This window comes from Schistocerca americana, chromosome 11 (genome assembly GCF_021461395.2).
Source record: "Schistocerca americana isolate TAMUIC-IGC-003095 chromosome 11, iqSchAmer2.1, whole genome shotgun sequence".
Lineage (NCBI taxonomy): Eukaryota > Metazoa > Arthropoda > Insecta > Orthoptera > Acrididae > Schistocerca > Schistocerca americana.
The window spans coordinates 204,148,549-204,168,029 of record NC_060129.1 but is presented as its reverse complement, the minus strand read 5'-3'; the positions used below and the strand labels follow the sequence as shown (position 1 = coordinate 204,168,029).

Below are 19,481 nucleotides of genomic sequence, written 5' to 3'. Positions count from 1 at the left end.
ATTCGTGTTAGTATTTTGCAGCTGTGACATATTAAACTGATAGTTCGGTAATTTTCACATCTGTCAACACCTGCTTTCTTTGGGATTGGAATTATTATATTCTTCTTGAAGTCTGAGGGTATTTCGCCTGTCTCATACATCTTGCTCACCAGATGGTAGAGTTTTGTCATGACTGGCTCTCCCAAGGCTGTCAGTAGTTCCAATGGAATGTTGTCTACTCCCGGGGCCTTGTTTGGTCTCAGACCTTTCAGTTCTCTGTCAAACTCTTCACGCAGTATCGTATCTCCCATTTCATTTTCATCTACATCCTCTTCCATTTCTATAATATTGTCCTCAAGTACAATGCCCTTGTATAGACCCTCTATATACTCCTTCCACCTTTCTGCTTTCCCTTCTTTCCATCTGAGGTCTTGATATTCATGCGAGTGGTTCTCTTTTCTCCAAAGGTCTCTTTAATTTTCCTGTAGGCAGTATCTATCTTACCCCTAGTGAGACAAGCCTCTACATCCTTACATTTGTCCTGTAGCCATCCCCGTTTAGCCATTTTGCGCTTCCTGTCGATCTCATTTCTGAGACGTTTGTATTCCCTTTTAACCTGCTCATTTTCTACGTTTTTATATTTTCTCCTTTCATCAATTAAATTCAATACTTCTTCTGTTACCAAAGAATTTCTACTAGCGCTCGTCTTTTTACCTACTTGATCCTCTGCTGCCTTCACTACTTCATCCCTCAGAGCTACCCATTCGTCTTCTACTGCATTTCTTTCCCCCATTCCTGTCAATTGTTCCCTTATGGTTTCCCCGAAACTCTGTACAACCTCTGGTTTAGTCAGTTTATCCAGGTCCCATCTCCTTAAATTCCCATCTTTTTGCAGTTTCTTCAGTTTTAATCTACAGTTCATAACCAATAGATTGTGGTCAGAGTCCACATCTGCCCCTGGAAATGTCTTACAATTTAAAACCTGGTTCCTATGTCTCTGTCTTAGCATTATGCAATCTATCTGATACCTTCTAGTATCTCCAGGATTCTTCGATGTATACAACCTTCTTTTATGATTCTTGAACCAAGTGTTGACTATGATTAAGTTATGCTCTTTGCAAAATTCTACCAGACGGCTTCCTCTTTCATTTCTCTCCCCGAATCCATATTCACCCACTATGTTTCCTTCTCTCCCTTTTCCTACTCTCGAATTCCAGTCACGCATCACTATTAAATTTTCGTCTCCCTTCAGTACCTGAATAATTTCTTTTATCTCGTCATACATTTCATCTATTTCATCATCATCTACAGAGCTAGCTGGCATATAAACTTGTACTACTGTAGTAGGCATGGGCTTCGTATGTATCTTGGCCACAATAATGCGTTCACTATGCTGTTTGTAGTAGCTTACCCGCACTCCCATTTTTTTATTCATTATTAAACCTACTCCTGCATTACCCCTATTTGATTTTGTATTTATAACCCTGTAATCCCCTGACCAAAAGTCTTGTTCCTCCTGCCACCGAACTTCACTAATTCCCACTATATCTGACTTTAACCTATCCATTTCCCTTTTTAAATTTTCTAACCTACCTGCCCGATTAAGGGATCTGACATTCCACGCTCCGATCCGTAGAACGCCAGTTTTCTTTCTCCTGATAACGACATCCTCTTGAGTAGTCCCCGCCCGGAGATCCGAATGGGGGACTATTTTACCTCCGGAATATTTTACCCAAGAGGACGCCATCATAATTTAACCGTGCAGTAAAGCTGCATGCCCTCGGAAAAAATTACGGCTGTAGTTTCCCCTTGCTTTCAGCCGTTGGCAGTACCAGCACAGCAAGGCCGTTCTGGATAGTGTTACAAGGCCAGATCAGTCAATCATCCAGACTGTTGCCCCTGCAACTTCTGAAAAGTCTGCTGCCCCTCTTCAGGAACCACACGTTTGTCTGGCCTCTCAACAGATACCCCTCCGTTGTGGTTGCACCTACGGTACGGCCATCTGTATCGCTGAGGCACGCAAGCCTCCCCACCAACGGCAAGGTCCATGGTTCATGGGGGCAGATGTGAACAGTAATGATTTTAAAAGCTTCAATTGAACATTTATCACAACTTGTTGCATTAGCTTTTCCTTTCATAAAAGTTTTCATTCAGTGAGCTATCTTACTTCCGTGTCGTAAGAATGTGCATTTCGATCCGCAAGAGTAAGCAGCTATCGCTTCGCGTCTACCGATTTCAATATGGCGTCGGGCGCGACGGTCGATTTGTCACAAAATCAAAGGACCCGCCCTCTGCTTTTCTTTCTGTGCACTGCTGACAGTCATGCGCATCGTACGGAAAATGTTGGTTTTTAATTATTTTTCTACTCAATTAACGAAAGATCTGTTACAAATCTGCGTTCCGCGCGTTAGTAACCGTGGATACATGAACCGCAGGGAAATAAACGTAAAAATCGGCCGAATTTCAATGACCCAGCGACATAAGTTACGAGGAACTTATTCATGAAGAAATACTGCCGAACGTGTGTTTATCTGCAGCTTATTCCGCTGAAAGGAAGAGAACATAAACAAAAATATTTCACGCAAGAGAAGCAGATATTACTATTGTCTGTTATTATGATAGGCTCGTTCCTTGACAAGTAAAAAAAAATTTTTTCATAGTGTCTAATGGTATGACCATTCTTACGTGTCACTCCAATTTCTAAACAGACGAATATTTACTATTGCTTCAAAAGCGAATGTCTTTATACTGGCACAAATGTAGCAACAATCGTGGAACCGGTTTCTTCTGTGTTGGTAACTGTGGCGGTTTAAGTGATACGTTAAATACTGTAGGCAGTACATTCCATATTCCTACTTTGCACAGTCACTGATTTCGCTGAAAGTGTAGACGGCAAAGCTCTGCTGGGCAGAGATGTGACGTCTTTCTTCAAAAGGTCTTACACGCACAGACCCGCGTAATTTCACGTGAACTGTAGGTCGCAAAAACAAAAGAAACCATAAAAATGTGCAGTTTTCTATTTATTTACTGTAAATAATTTCAAATAAAAATATGTTTTGTAAACTAATTTTATGAAATTTAATTATTATTTGATGAACAATATTTCAAGGCACTGCGGCAATCAGCCCGTCGTTCACTGCGACCGTCTGTGATAGTTTTTCTGTTTAAAAAAATAAGTGACGAGCGTTCCTGCTCTGGTCTGTCTCTCCTCTATACTCACAGGACGCGCTATAGCTGCGCTGCTTGCCTATCATTAATTAATCTTTCTTTTGTGTAGACGAATGTGATGTAAGTATCACGTATTAGCTTTGAAACCATTTGCAATTAAATTAATCTGAATTAGTTAAGGTTCGTGAGTCCTCATTTTAACGGTGCTAAAAGATATAAGATAATGAAATGTTTTAATGTTTTTTACTGTTACAGCCAACGACCAGTATGAGCTTAACGGATCGTGGCGTGGGGATGCAATTACTATTCTGCCTTTTTTTTCATTTGAAACTTACTACAGCGTCTCAGAGATTAATTGCCGATCTTCACGAAGCGGAACCTTAAATAATCTGGCAACAGTCTCCAAGCTCTGATTCCGTTTCGCCCGTGAAAAATAGTCAATTCCTATTATAAGTCAAATAATCATACATTTTAGTAATCTCGTGTGAGCAAACACTCAAGGTCTTCTGCGGTTTACTAGCGACTTATTGTTAGTAAACAGAAACTACATTCTTCGGCGTGTATATATTTATTTATTCGTTGGGGTCATCTAGGACCACGTTAACCCTCAAACGTAGTTGTGGGGGTCCTTTTTGATAACAGTCAAACTGTACATACGTGCCGTTTCCTCTGTTGGTCATTCTATTGTTGGCGGTTCTACATACCTTCTCGGCAGTTGACTGAACTTTTCTGACCAACAGCAGCATTGTCGAGTTGCTTTCTTTTTCAGTGCACAACTGTAAAGTTTGGGTGGTGCCATTGTTGACCCCACGACACCACAAGTGTTTCTGTTTGCCCTCCGTCAAAAGTTTACTTATCAACGAAATGACATTTTATTTTTAGGCTTAGTGAGTGTTCATTTATTTTCAGTCTTACTATGGCTTCGTGCTGACGTTCAGGTATGTCAGTGCTCGATCCGGGTTTCCCAGACTTTGTGAGAAAAACGCTAGAAAAAGATGAAGAGGGTAGTGATGCAAATGATCTTGACGATGAAAATGACTCTTTCTTGCAACAGTGAACATGAAACTGATTCAGAAAAAAAGTCGTGACGCTAGTGAATCAGATAAATTAGAGGGAAATAAACATATAGGGAAATCATCTAGTTTCTATGGCAGAAACATGTATAAGTGGTCCACTCTAGAACGTGAAAGGAATGTGAGAACACCAGCCCACAACTCGATAATAAAAGTTGCTACACTGAAAGGCGCTTCAAGCCGATTGGGAGAATCATGCAGGCCATTGGAAGCGTGGGACTGTTTGTTTACCAGAGGTATGTTACAAGAAATTGTGAGTCATACCAATGTGAAAATTTCTTCATATCGATCAAAATTTTCTGATCAGCAGCGCACAGAAGTGCGAGACATGAACGCCAATGAACTTAGGGCACTATTTGGATTATTATACTTTAGCGCCATTTTCAAATCTAATCGTGAAAATCTGGAGTCTATGTTTGCAACAGACCGCACTGGAAGAGAGATTTTCTAGCAGAGATGAGACGAAGAACAATGACCCTGCAGCAGTGATTTCTTGGATTTTCGACAGAAGGGTTCACAATTCTCAGGCATCTTATATGTTCACATGCATGCGTGGATGAAATGCTGGTTGGGTTTCGTGGGAGATGCGCATTTAGGGTTTATATGGCTAGTAAACCAGCGAAATATGGGCTGAAAATAATGATTTTAGTTGATTTTCAAACAAATTACCTTCTGAATGCCTATTTATACCCTGGAAAATACAGCGATGGCGTTGGCTTGACACCAGAAGAAAAGAAATTTCAAAAGCCTACTCAATCTGTGCTGAGACTAGCGAAGCCCATTTACGGTACAAACCGCAACATTACTCTGACAACTACTTTGGCTCTATTGAATTAGTTTCGGAGTTGAAAAAACGAAAGTTGACTTCTGTTGGTACATTGAGGAAAAACAAAAAGGAAATCCCACCCGAATTCCAGCCATCTAAGAGGCGTGTGGAAGGTTCAACACTTTATGGCGTCACAAATGACGGAACGTTGATTTCTTATGTCCCTAAAAAAGGAAAAGCTCTCATTTTGATTTCCAGTATGCATCATTCAAAAAGTACAGATCAAAAAACAGGAAAACCAGAAATAATTTCCTTTTACAACAGCACGAAAGACTCTCTCGACCAGAAGTGTGTTACCTACAGCACAGGCGGACGAACACGCAGATGGCCTCTTGCTGTACTTTCTGCAGTCCTGAACACACTCTGAGTTAACTCGTATGTAACACAAACGTCCTGCAAGAACTACATACCTGTTTCCCGGTTTCAATTCATCAGCACACTCGCCAGGCAGCTTACTGAACCCTATCTCAATGAGAGGCTGATGAATGGCAGACTACCAAAAAAACTAAGAGTAACAATCTCAAGACTTTTGAAGAAACCTCTCCCAAAATCACAAATATCCACTCTGGATTCAAAGAGGAAACGATGTGCTCTTTGTCCACGTGCCAGTGAGAAAAAGACAAACCAGTATTGTATCTGCTGCAGTCGCCTAGTTTGCCAAACCTGTCGTTCGGTTGTCTGTAAAGAGTGTGGAGAGGAGAATGCGGGTGATTATTGACGATTTGTGAAAAACTCTGCATCAATTCATATTTGATGTTCATTACATGCAGCTAATTTTTCGAACACTATACATTTATCTCGCAGCACTATTATTGTTTCGTGTTATTACTGATACAATAAACTAGTTTGAATTTTCATATTGCATTTCGTTTCAATGTTAAGTAGTGTTGCATAAACTTGTTTTCCTATTGTCTTTTTTTATAGAGATTTTTTTAGGGTAACTGAAGTTTTGCGTTGTATCACAGGCAATTAAGGAATTTATAAGTAAATATTTCTAATGAAAGTAAAGTAAATTAATTTTCATGGATAAAATTAAGTGGTATCCTTTTGGAGCCCACAACACCATTTATGATACTAAGAAGTCACCACTCTGTTTGAGGGTTAAGTCAAATAATCATACATTTTAGTAATCTTGTGTGAGCAGACACTCAAGGTCTTCTGCGGTTTACTAGCGACTTATTGTTAGTAAACAGAAACGACATTCTTCGGCGTGTATATATTTTTTTATTCGTCGCGGCCACCTGGGACCACGTTAAGTGTTGCCGCACTTAGCACAGAGCCTGGCTTCTTTTCTGAGCCCAGATTTGCCTCATTCGTTGTGAGTGCGCCTGTTCGCACTCTTCTGTCCAAAGGACACCGTGTCTTCTTTTCGGTTGCTCGTCTCGGGTTATTCCATTTGTCACTATCTTCTTTCGGCAAACAACTCTGTCAAAAGCATCTTCGGGTTTCACACGTAGCATCGGAATGTCTTCTTTGCTGTTTTTAAACCATGCATCGTAGTTTTTGATTTCGAATCAAAAAAGAGAAATATATATACATCCCCAAGAACCGTGGACCTTGCCGTTGGTGGGGAGGCTTGCGTGCCTCAGCGATACAGATAGCCGTACCGTAGGTGCAACCACAACGGAGGGGTATCTGTTGAAAGGCCAGACAAACGTGTGGTTCCTGAAGAGGGGCAGCAGCCTTTTCAGTAGTTGCAGGGGCAACAGTCTGGATGATTGACTGATCTGGCCTTGTAACAATAACCAAAACGGCCTTGCTGTGCTGGTACTGCGAACGGCTGAAAGCAAAGGGAAACTACAGCCGTAATTTTTCCCGAGGGCATGCAGCTTTACTGCACGGTTAAATTATGATGGCATCCTCTTGGGTAAAATATTCCGGAGGTAAAATAGTCCCCCATTCGGATCTCCGGGCGGGGACTACTCAAGGAGACGTCGTTATCAGGAGAAAGAAAACTGCCGTTCTATGGATCGGAGCGTGGAATGTCAGATCCCTTAATCGGGCAGGTAGGTTAGAAAATTTAAAAAGGGAAATGGATGGGTTAAAGTTAGACATAGTGGGAATTAGTGAAGTTCGGTGGCAGGAGGAACAAGACTTCTGGTCACGTGAATACAGGGTTATAAATACAAAATCAAATAGGGGTAACGCAGGTGTAGGTTTAATAATGAATAGGAAAATGTAGTACAAGTTTATATGCCAACTGGCTCTGCAGATGATGAAGAAAAAGAAGAAGTGTATGATGAGATAAAAGAAATTATTAAGGTATTAAAGGGACACGAAAATTTAATAGTCACGGGTGACTGGAACTCAAGCGTACGAAAAGGGAGAGAAGGAAACATAGTAGGTGAATATGGATTGGGGCTGAGAAATGAAAGAGGAAGCCGCCTGGTAGAATTTTGCACAGAGCACAACTTAATCATAGCTAACACTTGGTTTAAGAATCATGATAGAAGGTTGTATACATGGAAGAACCCTGGAGATACTAAAAGGTATCAGATAGATTATATAATGGTAAGACAGAGATTTAGGAACCAGGTTTCAAATTGTAAGACATTTCCAGGGGCAGATGTCGACTCTGACCACAATCTATTGGTCATGAACTGTACATTAAAACTGAAGAAACTGCAAAAAGGTGGGAATTTGAGGAGATGGGACCTGGATAAACAGAGAACCAGAGGTTGTACAGAGTTTCAGGGAGAGCGTAGGGGAACAATTGACAGGAATGGGGGAAATAAGTACAGTAGAAGAACAATGGGTAGCTCTGAGGGATGAAGTAGTGAAGGCAGCAGAGGATCAAGTAGGTAAAAAGACGAGGGCTAATAGAAATCCTTGGGTAACAGAAGAAATATTGAATTTAATTGATGAAAGGAGAAAATATAATACAGTAAATGAAGCAGGCAAAAAGGAATACAAACGTCTCAAAAATGAGATCGACAGGAAGTGCAAAATGGCTAAGCAGGGATGGCTAGAGGACAAATGTAAAGATGTAGAGGCTTATCTCACTAGGGGTAACATAGATACTGCCTACAGGAAAATTAAAGAGACCTTTGGAGAGAAGAGAACCACTTGTATGAATATCAAGAGCTCAGATGGAAACCCAGTTCTAAGCAAAGAAGGGAAAGCAGAAAGGTGGAAGGAGTATATAGAGGGTTTATACAAGGGCGACATACTTGAGGACAATATTATGGAAATGGAAGAGGATGTAGATGAAGATGAAATGGGAGATCCGATACGGGATGAAGAGTTTGACAGAGCACTGAAAGACCTGAGTCGGAACAAGGAACCGGGAGTAGACAAGTTTCCATTAGAACTACTGATGGCCTTGGGAGAGCCAGTCATGACAAAACTCTACCATCTGGTGAGCAAGATGTATGAGACAGGCGAAATACCCTCAGACTTCAAGAAGAATATAATAATTCCAATCCCAAAGAAAGCAGGTTTTGACAGATGTGAAAATTACCGAACTATCAGTTTAATAAGTCACAGCTGCAAAATACTAACGCGAATTCTTTACAGATGAAAGGGAAAACTAGTAGAAGCCGACCTCGGGGAAGATCAGTTTGGATTCCGTAGAAATGTTGGAACATGTGAGGCGATCCTGCCGTACGATTTATCTTAGAAAATAGATTAAGGAAAGGCAAACCTACATTTCTAGCATTTGTGGACTTAGAGAAAGCTTTTGACAATGTTGACTGGAATACTCTCTTTCACATTCTAAAGGTGGCATGGGTAAAATACAGGGAGCGAAAGGCTATTTACAATTTGTACAGAAACCAGATGGCAGTTATAAGAGTCGAGGAGCATGAAAGGGAAGCAGTGGTTGGGAAAGGAGTGAGACAGGGTTGTAAAGGAAACAACAGAAAAATGTGGAGTAGGTATTAAAACTCATGGAGAAGAAGTAAAAACTTTGAGGTTCGCCGATGACATTGTAATTCTGTCAGAGACAGCAAAGGACTTGGAAGAGCAGTTGAACGGAATGGACAATGTCTTGAAAGGAGGATATAAGATGAACATCAACAAAAGCAAAACGAGGATAATGGAATGTAGTCGAATTAAGTCGGGTTATGCTGAGGGAATTGGATTAGGAAATGAGGCACTTAAAGTAGTAAAGGAGTTTTGCTATTTGGGGAGGATAATAACAAATGATGGTCGAAGTATTGGGGATATAAAATGTAGACTGGCAATTGCAAGGAGAGAGTTTCTGAAGAAGAGAAATTTGTTAACATCGAGTATTGATTCAAGTGTCAGGAAGTCGTTTCTGAAAGTATTTGTATGGAGTGTAGCCATGTATGGAAGTGAAACATGGACGATAAATAGTTTGGACAAGAAGAGAATAGAAGCTTTCGAAATGCGGTGCTACAGAAGAATGCTGAAGATAAGGTGGGTAGATCACATAACTAATGAGGAGGTACTGAATAGGATTGGGGAGGAGTTTGTGGCACAACTTGACTAGAAGAAGGGATCGGTTGGTAGGACACGTTCTGAGGCATCAAGTGATCACCAATTTAGTATTGGAGGGCAGCGTGGAGGGTAAAAATCGTAGAGGGAGACCAAGAGATGAATACACTAAGCAGATTCAGAAGGATGTAGGCTGCAGTAGGTACTGGGAGATGAAGAAGCTTGCACAGGATAGAGTAGCATGGAGAGCTGCATCAAACCAGTCTCAGGACTGAAGACTACAACAACAACAGCAACAATCCCCTACACATCGCTCACATTGGGGATGGTGAGGAAAAGATAACAAATACTGCAACCACAGTGGTGGATACCCTCCGCCACGCACTCCACAGTGGTTTGCAGACTGTAGAGATAGATGTGGGTGTAGGAGTGAGTGAGTGAGTTGGTGCAGTCCGAAAGAGCGAAGGGAATGTAAAGTGCGTTGCCTTGCGTCGGCGTTTAACCTGCGGATTCATGAGCGACGATTTCTTCGGTAAAATAAGGGCGAAAAGCAGATCGTGGGCACATTACGAAGCTGGAAGTGCTGTCGCATGAAAGTGACGAACCTGTGTAGGCTTAAGAGATACCAATAAATTTCATTTTGTTTCTGTGCGAATTCGAGGGTTGTGTTTTGGGGCACATTTTCCCTTTTTGACTTAGAACTCCGTTGCCGTTTCTTGTTTCAGTAATTATCAATGGGTAACAGGCACTTGGAGGTGGAGTGTTGAAGTCCTAGTATAATGTGTTAAAAAAAAACGAAATTCCTCCAGCTGTATTAAGGTGTTGGTTTTACTGGCGACTAGTTTCGATGATGTTACATCATTATCTCCAGGACCATACTTGGTGACAGTAACCGTATGTGTCTAACACTAGTAGTCTGTGCTGAGATAGGTGTGTTCCATGCGGAAGCCAGCTAGTAACTCAACTTTATGCCCACCGTTTGAAAACACTGCAATGTAGTTAGGTATTTGGTCAGTACTCAAAAATTTAGAAAAAAATATTTATCGTTTGTAATGAACTCCTCTACCATATTCCACAGACGTTTTTACTTTTTCAGTTAAACTTACTAATGCCATATTCATACTTGCTGGCAGATTAAAACTGTGTGCCGGACAGACACTCGAACTCGCAACCTTTGCGTTTCGAGGGCAGGTGTTGAGCACGACTAACGACCCGTCCTCACAGCTTTACTTCCGCCACTACCTCTTCTCATACCTCCCAAACTTTACAGAAGCTCTTCTGCGAACCGCTGCAGAGTGAAAATCTCATTCTGGAAACATCCCCCAGGCTGTGGCTAAGCCGTGTCTCCGCAATATCCTTTCTTTCAGGAGTGCTGGTTCTGCAAGGTTCGCAGGAGGGCTTCTATAAAGTTTGGAAGGTAGGAGACGAGGTACTGGCAGAAGTAAAGCTGTGAGGACGGGGCGTGAGTCCTGCTTGGGTAGCTCAGATGGTAGAGCACTTGCCCGCGAAAGGCAAAGGTCCCGAGTTCGAGTCTCGGTCGGGCACACAGTTTTAATCTGCCAGGAACTTTCCACAGAACTTCTCCTGTGAAACCTGCAACTCCAGCGCTCTCAGAAGAACGGATATTGCAGGTGAGTCGGCAGAGCACTTGCCTGCTATCAGCAGAGGTCGCGACTTCGAGACTCCGCCCGGCACACAGTTTTAATCGGCCAGGAAGTCTCGTTATCAGCGCTCACTCCGCCGCAGAGTGAAATTTTCATTCTGGAATAGTATATTCAATATTTTCAGTTGCACGACCCTCCTTGTTCGTCGGTATTTCTTTAGAAAGTATGCTGTAAGTAAAAGTCAGCGAGAATTAACGAAACGTGTGCTTAAGAAACAATGTGGTGTTTGTGTACGAAGCGCCTACCCTTCTGCAGTACACTTAATTGAATCTTCGTCGATATTGCCAACTGTGTGCTAAGAATATTTCAGATTCTGGACTCTACTCCTCAATTAGTACCTCTTTAAAAATAACCTTGTAAATATTACTCGAGAACAATTACAGTTTTGTTTTTATTTCTTTCTTTCTTTACGGTGTGATTGGCAAATTTTAAAAGCGAAATCGGTACGTTAGAGTTATATACAATGGGAATTAGTGGAGCTCGGTGGCAGCAAGGAAGGCGACTTGGCGACTTCTGGTCAAGCTGTAAGAAACGATTCCTCAGACGATAAAAGGCTAACGAGGTCATACAAACATTGCAAAGCGACGGCTGCATCCGAATGATTCGTCGTGGGGGACTATCGCCACTGCAACGACTGACTTCGCGCGGCGACCGAATGACGGGCGAAAGCGACGTTTCAAAACCAGCAACGGTATTACGAAAATCTGTTTACGGGGAAGCTGATTTGGAAATGTGGTGTGTGTACGTGCGTACGGTCTCACCTGCGCAGCTTGTAGCTGGACACTGGCAGGCAGCTCTGTCTGCGCGCCGGCTCCGAGCCCGGCGCTACGGTCGGCGCATGCGCAGTGACGGCAGCAGCCGGGGGCGCATGCGCGACGGGACTCGGCGCATGCGCAGAAGCGATGGCCGCCTCGGCGGCGGGTGGTGGGGAGACGGCGGCGGCGGCGGCGGCGGCGCCACCGGACTCCATCTCGTCGCGGCACCGCTTGGTGCTGCCGCCTGGGGGCAAAACGGCGAACCACGCTGTCAACAGCAACTCGACGGAACGCGTCCTTCTGCAAAAACTGTTCAAATAATACAGCGCTAAAGACGTTAACAATTATTGTTTCTTAATTACGCATTATCATAGGGGTGTGTTGGTAAATATGGACAGACAACTTCTAAGAAACGATTCCTGTGAGGACGAAAAGCTAAGGTCGACTGCAAAAACTGAAAAGAGCATACTGGAAAACCCACAACATCTACAATAAAAAGTGTCTCTGCATTCACTCAAAAATACGACACTGCAATACAGTAACCAAGCCCGAAGCACTATATGCCAGCGAAACACTCACACTCCATAGAAAAGGCGACCTGGAAGGCATCCTGAAAGAGGAACGCAAAATTATCAGAAAGATTCTTGCCCCCAAAAAAAACGGAAGATGGATACAGGTTACAGTCTCGGAAAACTACAGAAAAATTATCTAACCTCGCCGCAGACATCCGGAAAAGAAGACTAAAATTATACGTCATATCCACAGACTCCCAACACCCACACTCTCCCGCAAAATTTTAATATACATTGAAAAATTGAAAACCATACCCTGGATACAAGAAACCAAAACAGATCTAGCAAATGCACAAATAAATTCTTCAGAAGTTATAAACAGAAATGTATACAGGCAAAAAATCAATAGTTGGAAAGTACAACCCGAGAATGAAGTTTGCAAGAAACAGGGGACAAAATGGACAGAGGAAAGAAAGAGAATTCATGGGGAAAGAATGAGAGAAGTTTGGAGAATTAAAAAATTGAATCGGAAAAGCTTTATATATATATATATATATATATATATATATATATATATATATATACAGGGTGAGTCACCTAACGTTACCGCTGGATATATTTCGTAAACCACATCAAATGCTGACGAATCGATTCCAGAGACCGAACGTGAGGAGAGGGGCTAGTGTAATTGTTTAATACAAACCATACAAAAATGCACGGGATTAGGTTTGTTGCATTGTAAAATGTTTATTACATCCGGAGGTATTGTAACCTAAAGTTGTCGCTTGAGTACCACTCCTCCGCTGTTCGATCGTGTGTATCGGACAGCTCCGAATTACGTAGGGATCCAGAGGGAACAGTGATGGACCTCAGGTACAGAAGAGACTGGAACAGCACATTACGTCCACATGCTAACACCTTTTTGTTGGTCTTTTTCACTGACGCACACGTACATTACCATGAGGGGTGAGGTACACGTATACACGTGGTTTCCGTTTCCAATTGCGGAGTGGAATAGAGTGTGTCCCGACATGTCAGGCCAATAGATGTTCAATGTGGTGGCCATCATTTGCTGCACACAACTGCAATCTCTGGCGTAATGGATGTCGTACACGCCGCAGTACATCTGGTGTAATGTCGCCGCACGCTGCCACAATACGTTGTTTCGTATCCTCTGGGGTTGTAGGCACATCACGGTACACATTCTCCTTTAACGTACCCCACAGAAAGAAGTCCAGAGGTGTAAGATCAGGAGAACGGGCTGGCCAATTTACGCGTCCTCCACGTCCTATGAAACGCCCGTCGAACATCCTGTCAAGGGCCAGCCTAGTGTTAATTGCGGAATGTGCAGGTGCACCATCATGCTGATACCACATACGTCGACGCGTTTCCAATGGGACATTTCCGAGCAATGTTGGCAGATCATTCTGTAGAAACGCGATGTATGTTGCAGCTGTTGAGTGGAACTCAAGCGTCAACTGTAGGTTACAATATCTCTGGATGAGCTAACAAAACTAACAGGGTTCCATTCAAAAAACGTAGGTTTGTGTTAAAAAACATACTTCCGTGCATTTTTGTATGGTTTGTATTAAACAATTACACTAGCCCCTCTCCACACGTTCGGTCTGTGGAATCGGTTCGTCAGTATTTGATGTGGTTTAAAGAACATTCTCTGTGCAAGTTCTTAGCTTCGAACGGAAAAGAAAAAGCGAAACACATTCTCCGTCAAGGGACTTCTGCCTCAACGCCTCCCCACCCTCTGTGTGTGCAGTCAGCCGAGTCCGCCACAGAACACACGTATTATATTTCATTCAACTCGCTCAAACAGGCAAACAATGTTGTGCACAAATATCGAAATGGCATCACCGAGTTCCCTAAGAGTTCCACAAAGTTTCGATTTTACATCACTCGTGTGTACAATTTACTAAGACGACTACAGACGATTTACGAAATGTGGTGCTACAGAAGAATGGTCAAGATTGGAAGGACAGATCACGTAACTAACGAGGAGCTATTGAATAGAATTGGGGAGAAGAGGAGTTTATGGCACAACTTGACTAGAAGAAGGGATCGGTTGGTAGGACATGTTCTGAGGCATCAAGGGATCACAAATTTAGTACTGGAGGGCAGCGTGGAGGGTAAAAATCGTAGAGGGAGACCAAGAGATGAATACACTAAGCAGATTCAGAAGGATGTAGGCTGCAGTAGGTACTGGGAGATGAAGAAGCTTGCACAGGATAGAGTTGCATGGAGAGCTGCATCAAACCAGTCTCAGGACTGAAGACCACAACAACAACAGAACCAACAGGAGAACACTGGTTATTTTCTGTGATATTCAGCCACTTTCGTGAACAGCAGCGAACCGTGGAAAGACCAAGTTCTCCTTCGTTTGCCAGTTACTTCAATAGTCTATGTATCTTGAAACTGGGGGATTCAAAATTTTTTTTAATTTCGGTACGATTTATAAGTTTATTGCGGTAAATAACGGGAATAGAAAACAGAAAATTAGTTATTTCAGAAACTTGCATGGAAAAAAAGATAAAACGGAAAACCTGTTATTTCAACGATAATGTATACTGACTTTTCTGGACACTAGAAATCTACTCTGTAGGAATCAGCATGGGTTTCGAGAAAGACGGTCGTGTGAAACCCAGCTCGCGCTATTCGTCCACCAGACTCACAGGGACATAGGCACGGGTTCACGGGTAGATGCCGTGTTTCTTGACTTCCGCAAGGCGTTCCATACAGTTCCCCACAGTCGTTTAATGGACAAAGTAAGAGCATATGGACTATGAGACAAATTGTGTGATTGGATTGAAGAGTTCCTAGATAACAGAACGCAGCATGTCATTCTCAATGGAGAGATGTCTTCCGAAGTAAGAGTGATTTCAGGTGTGCCGCAGGGGAGTGTCGTAGGACCGTTGCTATTCACAATATACATTAATGATCTTGTGGATGACATCGGAAGTTCACTGAGGCTTTTTGCGGATGAGGCTGTGGTATTTCGAGAGGTTGTAACAGTGGAAAATTGTACTGAAATGCAGGTGGATCTGCAGCGAATTGACGCATGGTGCACGGAATGGCAATTGAATCGCCATGTAGACAAGTGTAATGTGCTGCAACTACATAGAAAGAAAGATCCCTTAGCATTTAGCTACAATATAGCAGGTCAGCAACTGGAAGCAGTTAATTCCATAAATTATCTGGGAGTATGCGTTAGGAGTGATTTAAGGTGGAATGATCATATAAAAGTTGATCGTCGGTAAAGCAGATGCCACACGGAGACATTGGAAGAATCCTAAGGAAATGCAGTCCGAAAACAAAGGAAGTAGGTTACAGTACGCTTGTTCGCCCACTGCTCGAATACTGCTCAGCAGTGTGGGATCCGTACCAGATAGGGTCGATAGAAGAGATAGAGAAGATCCAACGGAGAGCAGCGCGCTTCGTTACAGGATCATTTAGTAATCGCGAAAGCGTTACGGAGATGATAGATAAACTCCAGTGGAAGACTGCAGGAGAGACGCTAGTAGCTCGGTACGGGCTTTTGTTGAAGTTTCGAGAACATACCTTCACGGAGGAGTCGAGCAGTATATTGCTCCCTCCTCTCGCGAAGAGACCGTGAGGATAAAATCAGAGAGATTAGAGCCCACACAGAGGCATACCGACAATCCTCCTTTCCACGAGCAATACCAGACTGGAATAGAAGGGAGAACCGACAGAGGTACTCAAGGTACCCTCCGCCACACACCGTGAGGTGGCTTGCGGAGTACGGATGTAGATGTAGAATCACCGTTCGGTGGCGCTGATCCGCGGATATGCGACTGAAAGAGGCCGGCCGCTGTGGCCGAGCGGTTCTAGGCGGATGTTTGTGATGTCCTTAGGTTAGTTAGGTTTAAGTAGTTCTAAGTTCTAGGGGACTGATGACCACAGTCCCATAGTGCTGAGAACTATTACAATTGGAAGAGAGCAGCAATTGTGAGTAGGAGTCGATTAATAGTATCCAAAACATCGATTATTCGCCTGATCTGTTACGTATTTCCATTGTTCACTGAAGCGTCAAAGAAACTGGTGTACGCATGTGTATTGAAATACAGAGACCTCTAAACAGGCAGAATGCGGCACTGCGGTCGGCAAGGCCTGTGTGAGACAGTGTTGTGACGTGGCAAGACAGCCAAGGCACTAGGAGAGGAAGCCGAAAGGCACGCAGGCCGGCGTGAGGTCTGGAACAGGTAAGGCAATTTATAGTAGCAAAGAACGTAAGTAACTACTGGAATACTTAACTTTAATCCATAATGGGTGAACATCGGTCTGACGGTACGTGCATCACAAGATAAATAGCAAATGATAATGGCGCCTTGCTAGGTCGTAGCAAATGACGTAGCTGAAGGCTATGCTAACTATCGTCTCGGCAAATGAGAGCGTAATTTGTCAGTGAACCATCGCTAGCAAAGTCGGCTGTACCACTGGGGCGAGTGCTAGGAAGTCTCTCTAGACCTGCCGTGTGGCGGCGCTCGGTCTGCAATCACCGACAGTGGCGACACGCGGGTCCGACGTATACTGACGGACCGCGGCCGATTTAAAGGCTACCACCTAGCAAGCGTGGTGTCTGGCGGTGACACCACAGACAGCAAGTGTCTGGGAGCAGTTGTTAGATCGGTTACTGCTGCTACAATGGCAGGTTAGCAGGATCTGAGTTTGAACGTGGTGTTGTAGTCGGCGCACAAACGATGCGACACACAGCATCTCCGAGGTAGCGATGGGGAGGGGATTTTCCCGTACGACCATTTCGCGAGTGCGCTGTGAGTATCAGGAATCCAGTGAAACGTCGAACCTCCGACAACGCAGCGGCCGGAAAAAGATCGTGCAAGAACGGGACCGACGACGACTGAAGAGATTCGTCCAACGTGACAGAAGTGTAACCGTTCGGAAAATTGCTGCAGATTTCAGTGATGGGCCATCAGCAAATGTCAGCGTGCGAAGCATTCAACAAAGGACCATCGATATGGGCTTTCGCAACGGAAGGCACACTCGTGTACCCTTGAAGGCTGCGCGACACACGGCTTTACGCGTCGCCTGGGCCCGTCAACGCCGACATTGGACTGTTCCTGACTGGGGACATGTTGCCTGGTGGGACGAGTGTCGTTCCGAATTGTAGCGAGCGGATGGAAGTGTACGTAGACAACCTGAGGAATCCGCGGACCGTGCATGCCGGCAGGGGACGTTTCGAACTGGTGGAGTCTCTGTAAGGGTGTGTGGCGTGTGCAGCTGGAGTGATGTGGGGCCCGTGATAGGTCTTAATAAAAGACTTGAAAAAGTAATGGAGCAGAATCTTGGCGAGGAGCAGTTTGGATTTACACGCGCACCTGAGACGCAATAGGGCTCCTACGAATCTTGGGATAAAGGTTTATTGAAAAAGCAAGAGACCTATATATATATATATGTGTGCTTCATCGATCTAGAGAAGGCATTTGACAATGTGGTTTGGGACAAGCTGGCGACTATAATGAGGGAAAAGAGAGTGGACTGGAAAAGCAGAACACTTGTAAACTCATTATATCTTAATCAAAAAACCTCAGTTAAAGTGAGAGGAGAAAGTACAAACTGGATCATACTAGGAAAAGCAGTAAGACAAGGATGCTGTCTACATATGATTGACCAATGCTCATTAGATGACAAAGGAGTAGAAATTGGAGGAAGAAGAGTAGAGTGATTGAGATTTGCTGGTGACATGGTCCTTCTAGCCACACGGGAAAAAGAATTAAAGGATTTGGTGGACACCATTGCAACTAATATGGAATGGAAATTAACACAAATAAAACGAAAGTATTGGCACTAGGAGGAAATACGGAAATAAAAATTATGCTGAATAGAGAAAAACTAGAACAGGTGCAAAATTGTAAGTACGTTGGAAGCAGGATAGACACCGACTGGAAGAGCACCACAGAAATTAAAACAAGGATAGCAACGGCAAAGGAGGCGTTTTATAAGATGAGGAGAATTTTCTGCAGCGGTCTGGACAGAGAACTCAGGAAGAGACTCATAAAAAGTCTTGTATGGACTGTTCTTCTATATGGCGCTGAAATATGAACTATGAGGAAAAGAGACAGAGAAAGGCTGGAGGCTCTTGAGATCTGGACATGGCTGGAGGATGGAAAGAATAAGTTGGATGAACAGAGTAAAAAAATGGAGAGGTACTGAGAAGAGTGGCAGACAAAAGACAGTTACTAGATGTAATAAAGAGAAAAAAAAGAAATTGGATTGGGCATATATTAAGAAAGAATGACGGACTGATGAAAACAGTTTAAGAAGGTTATGTAGAAGGGAAAAGGAAGCGAGGAAGGAAGAGATTCCAGATACTGGACGACATGATGGACGGTACAACATACAGCAGCCTTGAGAAGGAAGCAATGGGACGCAGACAATGGAGAGGCAAAGGACCTGCTAATATGGCGGATAACATGATGATGATGACAGGTCTGGATACGACTCTGGCAGGTGACACGCGCAGTCGTGGACAAAACGAGCGAGATCCCTCCCTTTTTCGTTATGCTGTTCCGCTCAGCTTTAAAGTCTGCTACATTGCGTAACAGGCAAGGCGAAGAAGTACTACCAACATACTACGCACAGGCGTGAAATTTAAAAACTATCCGAACTTTGTCAGACTGTTTTCAATCATGTGTAACACTACATTAATGCTGGTTAGTGTGTTAAATACAACACGAAAAAATCTAAGATACACCGGGTGATGAAAAAGTCAGTATAAATTTGGAAACTGAATAAATCACGGAATAATGTACATCGAGAGGTACGAATTGAAAGACATGCTTGGAATGACATGGGGTTTTATTAGAACCAAGAAAATACAAAAGTTCAAAAAATGTCCGACAGATGGCGCTTCATCTGATCAGAATAGCAGTAATTAGCATAACAAAGTAAGACAAAGCAAAGATGATGTTCTTTACAGGAAATGCTCAATACGTCCACCACCATTCCTCAACAATAGCTGTAGTCGACGAATAATGTTGTGGACAGCACTGTAAAGCACGTCCGGAGTTATGGTGAGGCATTGGCGTCGGATGTCGTCTTTCAGCATCCCTAGAGATGTC

General features: G+C 43.3%; 1 protein-coding gene across 1 annotated transcript in view; it reads right to left on the bottom strand.

The window, feature by feature from the left end:
* Positions 1 to 19,481, bottom strand: part of LOC124553601 (tyrosine-protein phosphatase non-receptor type 11-like) — a 255,423-nt gene that overhangs the window by 226,819 nt on the left and 9,123 nt on the right. The window contains exon 2 of the mRNA XM_047127457.1: positions 11,870 to 12,107. Within this exon, the coding sequence (XP_046983413.1) occupies positions 11,870 to 12,078 (209 nt within the window). The 5' untranslated portion in view covers positions 12,079 to 12,107. The remainder of the gene's footprint in view (positions 1 to 11,869; positions 12,108 to 19,481) is intronic.